Raw genomic sequence first — 12,534 nt, 5'->3', positions numbered from 1 at the left:
TTTTCCTTTAACGGTGTTGTGAAAACTGCTGTTAGGATGCTAACTAGGGTGGTAGCTTCCGTTGACCGGCCTGACCGGCCTCCCTACAAAGTGTCCGGCGACCGCGTAGTGGTAATAACCGCTATAGCTTTTGTGAATAGTTCCGTCCATTGTGTAAACTGTCGCCGCACGCGCATGCCTTTGCGCACGCGAGTCATGGTAATCTGCAGTTACTCCAGTCAATAGAGCCACTACCACTATCCGTCACAATCTGGGGGGTCTACCGCGAAACAAGATCTCTCTATCACTCTTGCTTATTCGAGCGATAAAGAGGTAGATAACTAAATTTCGATTTTCGCGTTTCCCGGTAGGCCCTTGTTAACAAATCGCCTTGATGCATCAATGTCATATTTTATTGTCTGTGAAAACTTGTCAAAAAACAGTTTAAGGCACAGTGTGTATAAGTTACTCTATGGCTTACTAGAGCTAGTGCTGCACTTTGGCGGCAGAACATTGCAGTAATACCCCCTATTAGGAAAGGTGCTCGACGATGTGAATGACACAACCACACAATTACACACACACACACTTTCCCGAATGAAGGTTCAGGGTTGAGGGAGGCGATGGCTGAGATACGCGTCATAGATAAGTACGCGTCATAAAGACGATTTTTAAACTACCTCAAAGCCAAATATGTGGCTTTCCACATAAAAGGGTCCAATACAGAAAGAAAATATCAACATAAATTCTAATAGAAACGTCCTTATTGCAGATGAAGCATAAAGTACGCTTCTACGCTGGAAAGCCACATATAATCTTGTCAGGCTTTAGTTTCCAACGACCATGTATCGTTCCTTTTAAGTATATCGTGACTACTGTTCTTTGATTTTTAGCTTAGGTACATAGAAAAATAATAGACTGCTAGCAACTCTCAGCAACTGCTAGTAAACCTGTCTCTCGAGAAATTGTCCTCACTGACTGGACTAGATAACGTGACGGTCACGCGTGGCGTGTCGCGTCAAATTTCCTACTCACAGGTTGAGCAGGGACACTTAACAGCATTTCCTAGCAAATTGCTCAGTTTAGACAACGATGCGTGACGATACTTTTCCTAACGATCGGGCGAAATTTTAGTGCTGATGACGTGAACCCACACATAGGATGATTACAAATAGCTTCTTCGTGAACTACGAGCGAGTCGAGCGGCTGAGGCTGGTCACCGATGGGTCACCGGAGGCGACCAGCAAGAAGAAGCTACGGAGCCGAATGTTAGTGGCCGTGCTTCGTCACGCGAGGGCGGAAGGGCTGCTCTTCCGCAGCGCTGGAGCCACCCAGATCCAAAAGGCCTCCCTCGCCCCTCGCGCCTTGAATAAGTACGTCCATAGAAAAAAAAATACATAGATTGTTCACTCCATACATACACTCAGTTTTGGTACCAAAAAGACTATTATTTTTATAGTCGACATCTAGCATCGAGTACCGGAAAGTCTAATGCTCAACAACATTTAATTTAGACTTTCCGGTCGGTGCTACATCTATTGTCACTTGACAGTTCTACTACGGCTATTACTTAAAGTACTGATAATTCCGCTACTCGATGCTAGATGTGGACTATGAAAATAATAGTCTTTTTGGTACCAAACGATGTATGGAGTAGGGAATGCAAATCGGTTATTTTCGGTTATTTTTTGTATGGAAATTATCGGTTATTAACCGAAACCGCGGTTATTTCCATACAAAAAATAACCGATTTGCATTCCCTAGTATGGAGTGAGCACTCTTGTCTTACTATATTTCTCTATGGTCCCACGAACTCCAGATTTGATGGACACCCAGCGTTTTTCATTGTTTAAATTATGGAAAGTAGAGGTAAGGAAAACAATCAACAATCAAACAAACAAAAGATAGCTCTCCTTTACTTCTTTGCTTCTACACTCCATAGTTTAAATGGTTTTGATGTGCAGCGCCACGCGTACGAACTAATTCCACCAAGATTCCGCGGCAAATTGCAAACGGCGCTGTTAATGTCATAATAAGATTAATAAGATAATATTTTATTCATTTAAAACTTATGCTAATTTGATTGATACAATGGTAAGTAATTATACAATTTATACTTGTATACTAGTACATTCATGGATTCAACTTAAAATAGGTAAAGATCAAGTTAAGAACAACCGAACAATACCTACCTAAACTAAGTAAACATTTACTTGTATCTTAGGTACCTTTGCACTTTTTGTAGGTCAATGTATAAGGGCCAGTTGCACCAACCACATTTGACAGACTGATCAACGTCAGCCGGCGCGCCCCGGCGCTTTACTATGAAACTTTCCATACATAAAAATTTAGCGAACTCTTTAACGATACGAACAGTTTGGTGCAACCGACCCTAAGTGGGGAAGTGGGATAATCATAAAGTATTTTTCTCAAAAATGGACGGCAAAGTCGACGTTGCCGTATAAAAATTTGGTCGCGAAGTGCGGAGTTTATGGTCAGTCAAAAATTAAAAAGTTAAAAACATTGCAGTCTCGATTTTGGGACTGCAATGTTGCATACAAATTCCATTATTTGTCGAGTTCCAAACTTTTTAAAAGTTTAAATGGCCATATCAAATGAAGGCACAGGCCCATTAAACAGCCAAACAGATGATTAGTAATAATTATTATAATGTTGGTATCGCGACTATTTAGCTGCCTCAAATAGCTTGGCGTATTTTCGGCAGAAAAATACACTTCTATTTTAAAATTTAAAAAATAAAAAGGCGGCAAAGCAAACTTTTTCAATTGTTTCTACTTTTTTCTGTGAAAATATATATGTAAGAACGTTGCTTCTGTAAAATATTCCTATTATATTTATATTTGTTGCACCATTTTTGAGAAAAGCACTATATATGACTCGGCTGGAAGGCTACTTGCTGGCTTCGGATTCAATTAAACGGACTCCCAAGGTCGTCCGTTTAAAACGAATCCTCAGCCTGCAAGTAGCTACTTCCGAGCCTCGACAATAATGTACTATTACAAAATGCGGACTTTTTACAATTATTTTATTTTACAATTTGGCTTTGGCAATTTGTATAACGTTTCACCTTTAGTTTCACGTTTGTAAAATGACGACGCCGTTTCTAAGGTTAAGGCCATATTTTCGAGCGATTTGGCGATAGCGCCATACCTCTGGCCTATAATCGACGAGATGGCGACACCTTTTAATATTTGACAAATTTAACACATATAGATGGTCAAGCAAATCTTGTCAGTAGAAAAAGGCGCGAAATTCAAATTTTCTATGAGACGATATCCCTTCGCGCCTACATTTTTCAAATTTGCCGCCTTATTCTACTGACAAGATCTGCTTGACCAACTATATATATCGGTGAAAGAACAAGGATCAAAGCCAAATGGCGTTCTAAAAGTTTTAATTCTTCGACAGGTGGCAGTCAATTTACTGCGACTACAAAATTTACTTTAAAGTCTCCTCCACACTCGTGCGCGAATCGCGGCGCGAAGCCACGAACGCGAGTATGGAGTCGATTTTCGCAGACAGCGAAATCGACTCCACACTCGCGTTCGCGGCTTCGCCCGCGATTCACGCGCATAGTCTGGAGGGGGCTTAACAATACGCTCGATTCGCGGACGAGTGTGGAGCGGGCTTTCGTTATTTACATTTTTCAACTCAGACCTAGCATCTTGGATTTTTTGCCAGTAAGGCTGTTCCAGTCATAAGTAAAGCCGCTTGATAATGGGGTTGGCCGGTGGAAGTTTTTAGCAGATGGCGCCATCATAGCTTGCCCCGTCAATCCCTAGAATTGTGTCAAATTTTTGTTTTTTTAATACCCTGGATGCCAGCTCTTTAAGCCAAATCTCATAGAAAAAGGGGCAAGCTATGATGGCGCCATCTAGGCAAACCTTTGACAGTTGCCAACCCCATTCTATATTCCGGACACTGCCAGTTCTCTATGTCCATTTTGATGTAAATCAAAATGATGTAAATTTTATACATCAGCGTAAAGCTATCAATCTAAATGTAACAAAATTGTAACATCTCCACTTTCAGGATATATTTAGCCCCCATTCGCACGACAGCTTTTTCAACGCGCGTTAAAAAAGCGCTTGAATCTGTCCGTACTCTAAATTCGATTTAACGACCAAGGCTTAAAGTCGAAAATCCAACAACGCTTGATAAAAAGCGCCACCGCTGTCGTGTGAATACATACATGGGTCTCCATTTGTGTCATTCAAACGCTTTTTTAACGCGCGTTGAAAAAGCTGCCGAATGAATGGGGCCTTACAGAATAAAGTGAGTTAAAAAAATATCGATATTCATTAAAGCAGTGTGTAGCAAACTTTACTTTGAAAAAATATATTTTTGATACTCTGTGGTACACCGTTTGACAGTTCTACCCATTTTCACCGCATGAAGACGTGTGTGGATTTTAGTGAATGTGCATAGAAAATGGCAGATTCCGAGGTAATTTCAATTTACATGTGCTTATTAATCAAGTAATACAATACTTCGGATCTTCACCTATAACTTTGTTAACAGGTTCAAAAGAAATTGAAGGACATATCCTTTAAAATCCAGACCGCAAGTTTGAAGGGTCGTCGTGAAGTAGTGAAGGAAATTCAGGATGTTTTATCAACAGAAGGTTTGTAGAAACAACATACCACATTCTTAACATCCTCAAACACCACATTCATAAATTACTTTTTTAAAAACATCATAAAGTATTGACGTTTTAGGTTGTGGTTGGCGGAGCTTATTGATCTAGTATTCTATTTTCGTAGCTTGTAAGTTGCAAGTTAACGCAGTATATGTAAATAACTTGCTTGCACTAAACTCGCAGATGTTATTATGCAATGGGCAACAAGTGGCTGGAATCATTTTTAATGTTAAATTGATGTTTATTTGTTCAGTTGTGTTTAAAAATATTATTCAATTGAAGAAACATGCATTGTAACTTTTTTCTTGGTAATTAGGCATCACAGAGCCAGCAGTCCGCTATGTCTGCCGAGTGCTCATGCTCACGCTACACCGGTACCGGGATTCCACCTCCCAGTCCTACGTAAAGAGTTTGCTCGCCTACCTAGCTTCTAATCACCGGGAATGGACTCTGAGAAGCTTGCTGCCTGTGCTCCTGGAGGTCTCGGAGCAACTGAGGAATACTGCTTCATCGTAAGTTGTGTTATTTATCTACATTGTAATCTAGCCACCCAGAGCTCTATAAAAAGGTCTCCCATAGATCTTTTAATCTTTGTTTTGGCATATCGAAATTTACATTTGCCTTGGCAAGTTTTGGGATGAGTATGACTGTTAATATCTGCTCCATAGCTCACTATAATCTTACCATGTGAAGAAGCCTACTAACTAACTGCAAATTTAATATTGGAAATAAAAACACAGGTCAGTAAAACAGATAACCAAATCTGAGCATAAACTTTTCACCTCATTTAGACTTTTACGGACGGATTTATTTAAGGACATAATACTTTATAGTAGTCAAATTTTTAAATTTTGTTTATCATCATAAACCTTGTATTGTTTAGTAAAAGCACATGTCAGAGCGGGCTGTATGCACTGCGCTGGTCCACTGTGCTGGTGGAAGGGGCACTCAAAGGCACAGAAGAGGATGGAGTGGACTACCCTTCCCTGGTGCTGGCGCAGGCCAACCTGCTGGCAGTTGTCATCGCTGGCGGAGATAAGAGGCAGAATGACAAGGCTTTCTCTAAGGTATCTATTGGATAAAAAGCTCTTAGCTGCTATTTATTTTTCAATACAAAGTCACGTCAAACCCTCACTTACCTTCTTTCTAATGCTAAAAAAATTAAGTATAGTAAGTAGTACTAAGAAACTGTCATTTGTTCAAGTAATCACAGTTTTTCGCCATGGGCGCTATAATGCTCATAGCACGAGCACTCTAAAGGCGCGTCTCGATATTGCGCGGCGGCCGCGCGAGCAATGTTCGACCGCGGCAAACCTGTATTTTGGCTCGCGAGCCAATTTCGGCACCTTCTTGAACTTATGCGCGGCGGCCGCGCGCGGCAGGCGATCCGACGATCGACCACATTATATCACAAAAATTAATTATTCGGAACGAAGTATAGCCAAATAGAAAAATGATCTGTTGCGATAATCACTACATTTACTGTTCCATAGAAACTGTTTAGTGCCCTATAATTCAATTAAAGTACGACACTTTTCATTATCCATGTGCGGCCGCGCGAGCCAACTGAAATATATACGCACCCGTCCCAACTGCGCGCGAACATTTCTTTGCCGCGCGTCGAAACACCGACACTGAATGGTTCTATGCGCGGCGCGTGGCTCGCGCGCCAATGATCGAGTTGGCGCGCGCGGCAGCCCGGTATCCATTGCGCGCGGCTGCCGCGCGAGCCAATGTTCGATAGCTTGCTCTTTCCACAGCTGCATACATCCTGGTTGGCCATTGGCAGCAAGCTAGCCAAGTGGCCCGAGGTCCTGTTATCTCAAGCGTCAGAAAGCGGCCCACACATCACCGTAGCCTTCTCGGCCCTTTGCCGCCACGCCGCGCTCACTGGGGACACCACGCTTGTCATACCACATAAGGTATATTTGCATAGCAAAATTTCGAATATAATTCAAACATTTCAGTGAGACAATACGTTTCAGTATGCCACTAAGAGGGAACACTAAAACACATTATTTGAAAGTGCCAAGTGGCAAGTTTGGGTTCGAAAATTGGCCGCCATTGTCACACCCACCCACCAAAAACATTTCATGTAAAATTGGCAACCAAGACTCACTAGCTTTTACCCCTCAGCCCTAACTTTACTAATCCTATGCCAATCACCACACAGGTTTGAATATGAGACAAACCTATCCGAGAAAAGTAGGTAGTGCCCTGCCTTTCATTTGTTCATCTTGGCGAGATTTAAAAAAAAAACTATAGTCCATTTCATGTGCGGCTAAGGCTCCCCTTATACTACACCACATCCTAAATAAAAGTGTTTACTATTATATGATCCTGATCCATCCTACTAGAATAAGTGAAAACTTTTTCCCCAGGCCAAAATGCTAGAAAGCTTCACCAAAAGCCTGATCAGCGTAAAAGCCCGGCCCAACGCCGCCTACATCGCTGGCTGCACCGACCTACTCCACCTATTGGATCACTCCGAAGTCTATGAAACACTTCTACCAGCTCTACATAAGGGCATGCTGCGAAGCCCGGAGACCATCATAGAGGCTGTAGGCGAGGTCTTTGCTAATCTGAATGTGGATTTGGATGGGATAGCAGTTGATATTGGGAAGAATTTGATTGGTAAGTGCAGGTTCAAATATATCGACCTATATTAACTACCTGTCTCCAAAATGCTACGACTGATATAGATGCGGTTTAGTGTACGACCTCTGAGTTAAGCGTAGGGATTTGAATCTTCAGACAGTCTTATATTATTTTTATAATTTATCCATATCAAAATTAAAACTTTTACATTATTTCCCCAGTGAATGTGCACTCAAAGGACGAGTGGGTGCGCGGCGAAGCCCTACGCGCGCTCGAGCGTCTCGCACAACGCTGCTCCGATCCGAAGGCTGCTGAAGACCTGCTCAAACATGCATTTGCGGAGTATCACGGGGCCAGCGGAAAATTGACTTCCAGCGAGGACAAAATTGCAGTACTCAATGTGAGTTTAAAGTTACGATATTCGAGAATGCTTTATTTGTACGGGTATTATTCTCGATGCTCTATGAAGGCTCGATGTGTACGCACGTCGACACACACGCACCCGGTGTGCACAGGCCTTTTGCTGTACAACTGTGTGCTTTTGTTTTCAGGGCGTGTCCACACTAACAGCGCTCAACGTGCCCGCGGCCACACGAAGCACCCTGCTAAAGTCGGCTTGTGCCGGTCTAGCGCGCGTGTTAGAGAGTGAATCTCATGAGAGGACGCTGGTAGCCGCTCTGGACGCAGCACAAGCTTGGGCGCGGAGCGCAGAGCCGCCACTACCGGTGCCGCTGTTGGACCTATACACGGTACTTGTCCTTTTTCCTACATAAACTTCTCCTGCATAAAATATCCTACATAAAAAAATAGATTACTGTATGGTTTAGGATGGTTTAACTGTGTCGATGATGGTCCAGTCAGCAGCTAATAGTGACAGATGGTTGGCAGTCCTCAACTGTGCGTTTCTCCAGAAACTTCCTGCCTCGCACAGCCAAACTGTGGAATGAACTGTCGCCAGCGGTATTTCCGGACCGATACGACCTACAAACCTTCAAGAAAAGAGCGTACTCCCATCTTAAAGGCCGGCAACGCGCTTGCAACCCTTCTGGTGTTGCGGGTGTCCATGGGCGGCGGTAATCGCTTACCATCAGGTGATCCGTATGCTCGTTTGCCTCCTATTTCATAAAAAAAAAAAAAAAAAAAAAAAAAACTATGCCCAAATGTATTGCAACCCACGTATTTACGTATTTATAAATAAGAGAATATAAGAATAAAAATGTGTTTCGATATATTTCACTGTGTTACTGACTTGATACATAGTAACTTGTATATTTTTAGCACTTAAAGTTCATACTTGACGCAAATTTAGATTTGTTTGGTTTGATTTTCATACAATATCAATAACATCAGGAAATATTTGGGTACCTGTATTGATTGTGTTTACATATCTCTTATTTGATTTGTATTTTTTGTGTGAATTGAAATGTATTTTTTGTATTCAGAAAATTCAGTCATCCAAGAACGCGACAGTAGGCGTGCGAGTAGCTAGCCTGTGTCTACTGGCGCGCGCACTGCGCTGCGCCGCGGCTTCACCTGCGCAGGAGCAGACTCTACGACCACCGCTAGTTCAGGCTGTCGCTAAGGCAGCTCAGCAACCGCTACAGGTATAGATAACACCTAGACACACTTCTATTATGAAACTAAAAATAAAAAACATACTGAAATCGTTTATGAACTCTCCGACACGGCCATCCTGATATTTGACTCGTCCGCGTGTGATCCGGTATATCTCAATGTTGGTAAAAAAAGTACGGTCAGCTAAGAACGCGACAGTTGGCGTGCGAGTAAGTGCCTTCTCGCGCGCACTTGCCGCGCTGCGGCTTCCAACTGCGTAAGAACAAGCTTTACGACCACCGCTAGTACAGGCAGTGGCTAGGCAACTCATCAACCGCTACAGGTATGTTTTAACTTGGTGTGCATTTAGAAATGTAATATAAGGATGGCCGAGTCGGAAAATAGTTTAGTCTTTTTTGCAACACGGCCATCCTGACATTTAAAACGTCCATGTGTAAAACGGTGCACGATACCTCAATGTATTAATTGTTCCAGCACCCGGTAGTCCACGAGGGCGCATGCGCGATGCTGGCACTAGTTCTCCTGGATTCAGCGCGTGAACTTCCTTCACAACCATCGTGGGTAGCGCTCACACATCCAGACAAACACGTGCTACTACATGACCGAGCGCTCACTGCCGCCGCTGATGACGGTAAGCACATTTACTTCGTAAGAAATTAGTCGTTGTAATAGTAATCACTTTATTGTACACAACACAGATTTACATAAAATTTACAGAAATAAAGGTACAAAGGCGTACTAAATGTTATGGTATAGTCTTACACTAAACGACCTAGCTCCATAGTAAGCTTCGAAGCTCCAAACTTTCTTCTGAGCGTATCACATTTATCCAGGCAATCAGCGATAAACTATTTACGAAATGTTAAAAAGATTTGTTACTGTGAAATAAATACGCATTCTGTGACCTTACAATGAATCGACTTCATAATCATTGAAACACTTTCATTGATCAAAAACAGCCCTATTATGTGGTTTTTAGAACTACGTGTTTTTAAACTTGATTGCAATATTGTGGAAATTCTAACTAAATGATATTCTTTTCACCAATATTTGCCGTTTTGCAAGCATCATACAAGCTGTACAATCTTTTCTACAATCACTTTAGAAGTTCAAAGCCTTTATAAATGTTCTTTTAGAGTCTCGGATATAGAAACGGGTTTAGATAGCTTGTGTGTTGTTAACCCTCTGAACGCCACGCATATCGTACGCGGCGCGTCATCGAGAACATGGTATAATAATAATAATAATATACTCCCCCTGGTACTCTCTTCCCGTCTTTTCGTGGTCACGTGACTGACACAAGCCTACGTCATCATGCGACAGCGCTATATGATAATATGCGATAGCGCTATATAAAGTGGCAATGTTATTGTGACGTAGGCTTGTGTCACTCTAGGAAGAGAAGACCATGTTTTATTAGACTATGATCGAGAACCTTGTTGGAATGCTGAATGTTGATATTGGACTGTAGCCGATTGCGATGACGTCTTTGGCCATAGAGGATATAACCAAACGGAGACGCCATGTCGGTACAAAATAGTCTGCCGATTTTTGCGGGGGAGGGGGCACGTCAAATGTATACGTAACGTAAAAAAAAATAGCCATGTCAGATAAACGTCAGTCCATACAATGTGTATGACCATTGGCCGCCTATTTTCGACATAGGGGAACGCCTGTTAATGGCTACTACGTTTGGTTATATCTTCTAAATCTTTGGCGGTCAAAGGGTTTGGTTTTTTAGGGTTCCGTACCTCAAAAGAAAAAAACGGAATCCTTATAGGATCACTCGTGCGTCTGTCTGTCTGTCCGACCATTCCCCCCCTTTATCTCTGAAACTACTGGGTCTAAAATTTTGAAAAAAATACACAATAGAACTTTACCTATAGATGACAGGAAAACCTATTAGAAATGTGCAGTCAAGCGTGAGTCGGACTTATGTACGGAACCCTTGGAACGCGAGTCCGACTCGCACTTGACCGGTTTTTTTTTTACTTATTAAACCGTATAGTGTGCTACATAATTCCGCTATAACATTTACCCCTTTATAGTCCTAATGCAGGTGGTGCTGCTATGCAGGACCGTATTGGAGCACTACCCCACTATCTCAACCGACCAGCACTCCCCCATCTACCGCGCCTTAACCATCATGCTGCTCTCACCTGTCAAATCAGTCCGTACCCTCGCTTTAGAAGAAGTGAAAAGTCTATTAGCTAAAGAAGACAGGGCGTTGATGGCGAGATACTTGGTGTTGAAGTTAACTGAAGTGTTGGAGGAGGGGAAGTTTGGTGGGAAAGAGAAGTCGCCGGAGGAGAAAGGGGCGGATGTTACGGGGAAGATGGTTTTGGATGCGGTGCAGGCGCTTTGTTCGTTTAGAGGTGAGTGACATTTTCTAGTAAATTCAAGTATTCTAATTAAACATTAGCCGCATTCGAGATTGAACCATAATGTTAAAGGTAAAACAGTCCAATTTTAAATGTGTAGAGCTATTGACACTGTTATGCGGTTATATATCTTTTGTCAATAGGGAATATTACGCAAAACTGCGAACGGGGAGCTGCAGTTTGGTGGCAGAACATTGCAGTAATACTGCCTATACCATAACAGTTCCATTTAAGAGTGCGGCGAATCATGCCAAAAATCTTGAAATTATAACTGGCAAGATTTGTATGCGAGAGAGATTTATCGCGCGTACATTTACCAAATTTACCGCCTTTATCTACTGACAAAGTTGGCTTGCTAGAGTTTTATAATGTAACCTAGGGACCACCCTATTAACTGGTGTTCCATCTATCCAATGTCATTGCGACTCACTCTCTCATTAAGCAAAATATGAGCCAAAATGAGTAAATGTTTACTCGCAGGTTACTCGGAACAAGACGCGCAACTACTCGCCATCGACGCGTTACGCGCCAGCCATCACCCTCTAGCCGTGGCCGTTAACAAGCGTGCATGGGGTCGCACCGTTCGATATTTGAAACTGGACCCCAAGGCGCTGGTCGGATTGTATGCTAATAATCTGAAGAATTCTTATGTTTGCGGATACACGCCGAGCGAGGTTAGTATTTTACATTTTTGTTTGCTTGCTTTTTATAAGCTTTTATTTAACTTGCCCTGTGAGTATGTATGTATGTAACTCTAGTTTGTTAGTGTGGGTCAAATCTTGGAAGCTTAATTTTACTCACTTCCCGATTTCCGATAGAGTTGAAATTCTGCATACATATGTAAATCGGATGACATATATGACAATGCATTATGATGATATGGAGCTGATCTGATGATGGAGACTGGAGGTGGCTATGGGAACTCTGTGATAAAACAACGCAAACTAATTGTGTTTCGGGGCCTGATGAGTATTAATTGTGGAAAAAAAAGTACAGTCGTCAGCGATAAAAGCTTGTACCAAAAACGAAATTTTAGCCAAAAACTTATTATTTACTAGACGGGCCCGCAGCTCCGCTCGCGTAAATGAAATAAAGAGTGTGTCAACCCTGCCAGGGTTCATAACGGTGATAGGGATTTCTTATTTGTACCCGTTATTTGGATAACTTAATACGCAAAATATCTGAAAAAAAATATCGTCGTTGAGAATGCCAAATCCGTTATGTGCACGATTTTTGATTGACAAATAGTTACCTAGCAACAAAATACATAAGGTATTAATTAATTTGATTAAAATCGCGCACATACCGTATTTGGCATTCTCAACGACGATATGTGATTTG

At 42.1% G+C, this 12,534-nt stretch overlaps 1 protein-coding gene across 1 annotated transcript in view; it reads left to right on the top strand.

Annotated features, from left to right (window-relative positions):
- Positions 1–4,357: 4,357 nt before the first annotated feature.
- Positions 4,358–12,534, top strand: part of LOC134792637 (stalled ribosome sensor GCN1) — a 50,607-nt gene continuing 42,430 nt past the window's right edge. The window contains exons 1-12 of the mRNA XM_063763890.1: positions 4,358–4,446; positions 4,522–4,624; positions 4,956–5,151; positions 5,523–5,706; positions 6,400–6,561; positions 7,021–7,273; positions 7,459–7,637; positions 7,789–7,986; positions 8,680–8,841; positions 9,287–9,443; positions 10,861–11,187; positions 11,674–11,867. Coding sequence (XP_063619960.1) covers positions 4,432–4,446; positions 4,522–4,624; positions 4,956–5,151; positions 5,523–5,706; positions 6,400–6,561; positions 7,021–7,273; positions 7,459–7,637; positions 7,789–7,986; positions 8,680–8,841; positions 9,287–9,443; positions 10,861–11,187; positions 11,674–11,867 — 2,130 coding nt within the window. The 5' untranslated portion in view covers positions 4,358–4,431. The remainder of the gene's footprint in view (positions 4,447–4,521; positions 4,625–4,955; positions 5,152–5,522; positions 5,707–6,399; positions 6,562–7,020; positions 7,274–7,458; positions 7,638–7,788; positions 7,987–8,679; positions 8,842–9,286; positions 9,444–10,860; positions 11,188–11,673; positions 11,868–12,534) is intronic.

This window comes from Cydia splendana, chromosome 8 (assembly GCF_910591565.1).
Source record: "Cydia splendana chromosome 8, ilCydSple1.2, whole genome shotgun sequence".
NCBI lineage: Eukaryota > Metazoa > Arthropoda > Insecta > Lepidoptera > Tortricidae > Cydia > Cydia splendana.
Note: the sequence above shows the minus strand (reverse complement) of the source record. Positions and strands in the feature narration are given on the sequence as shown.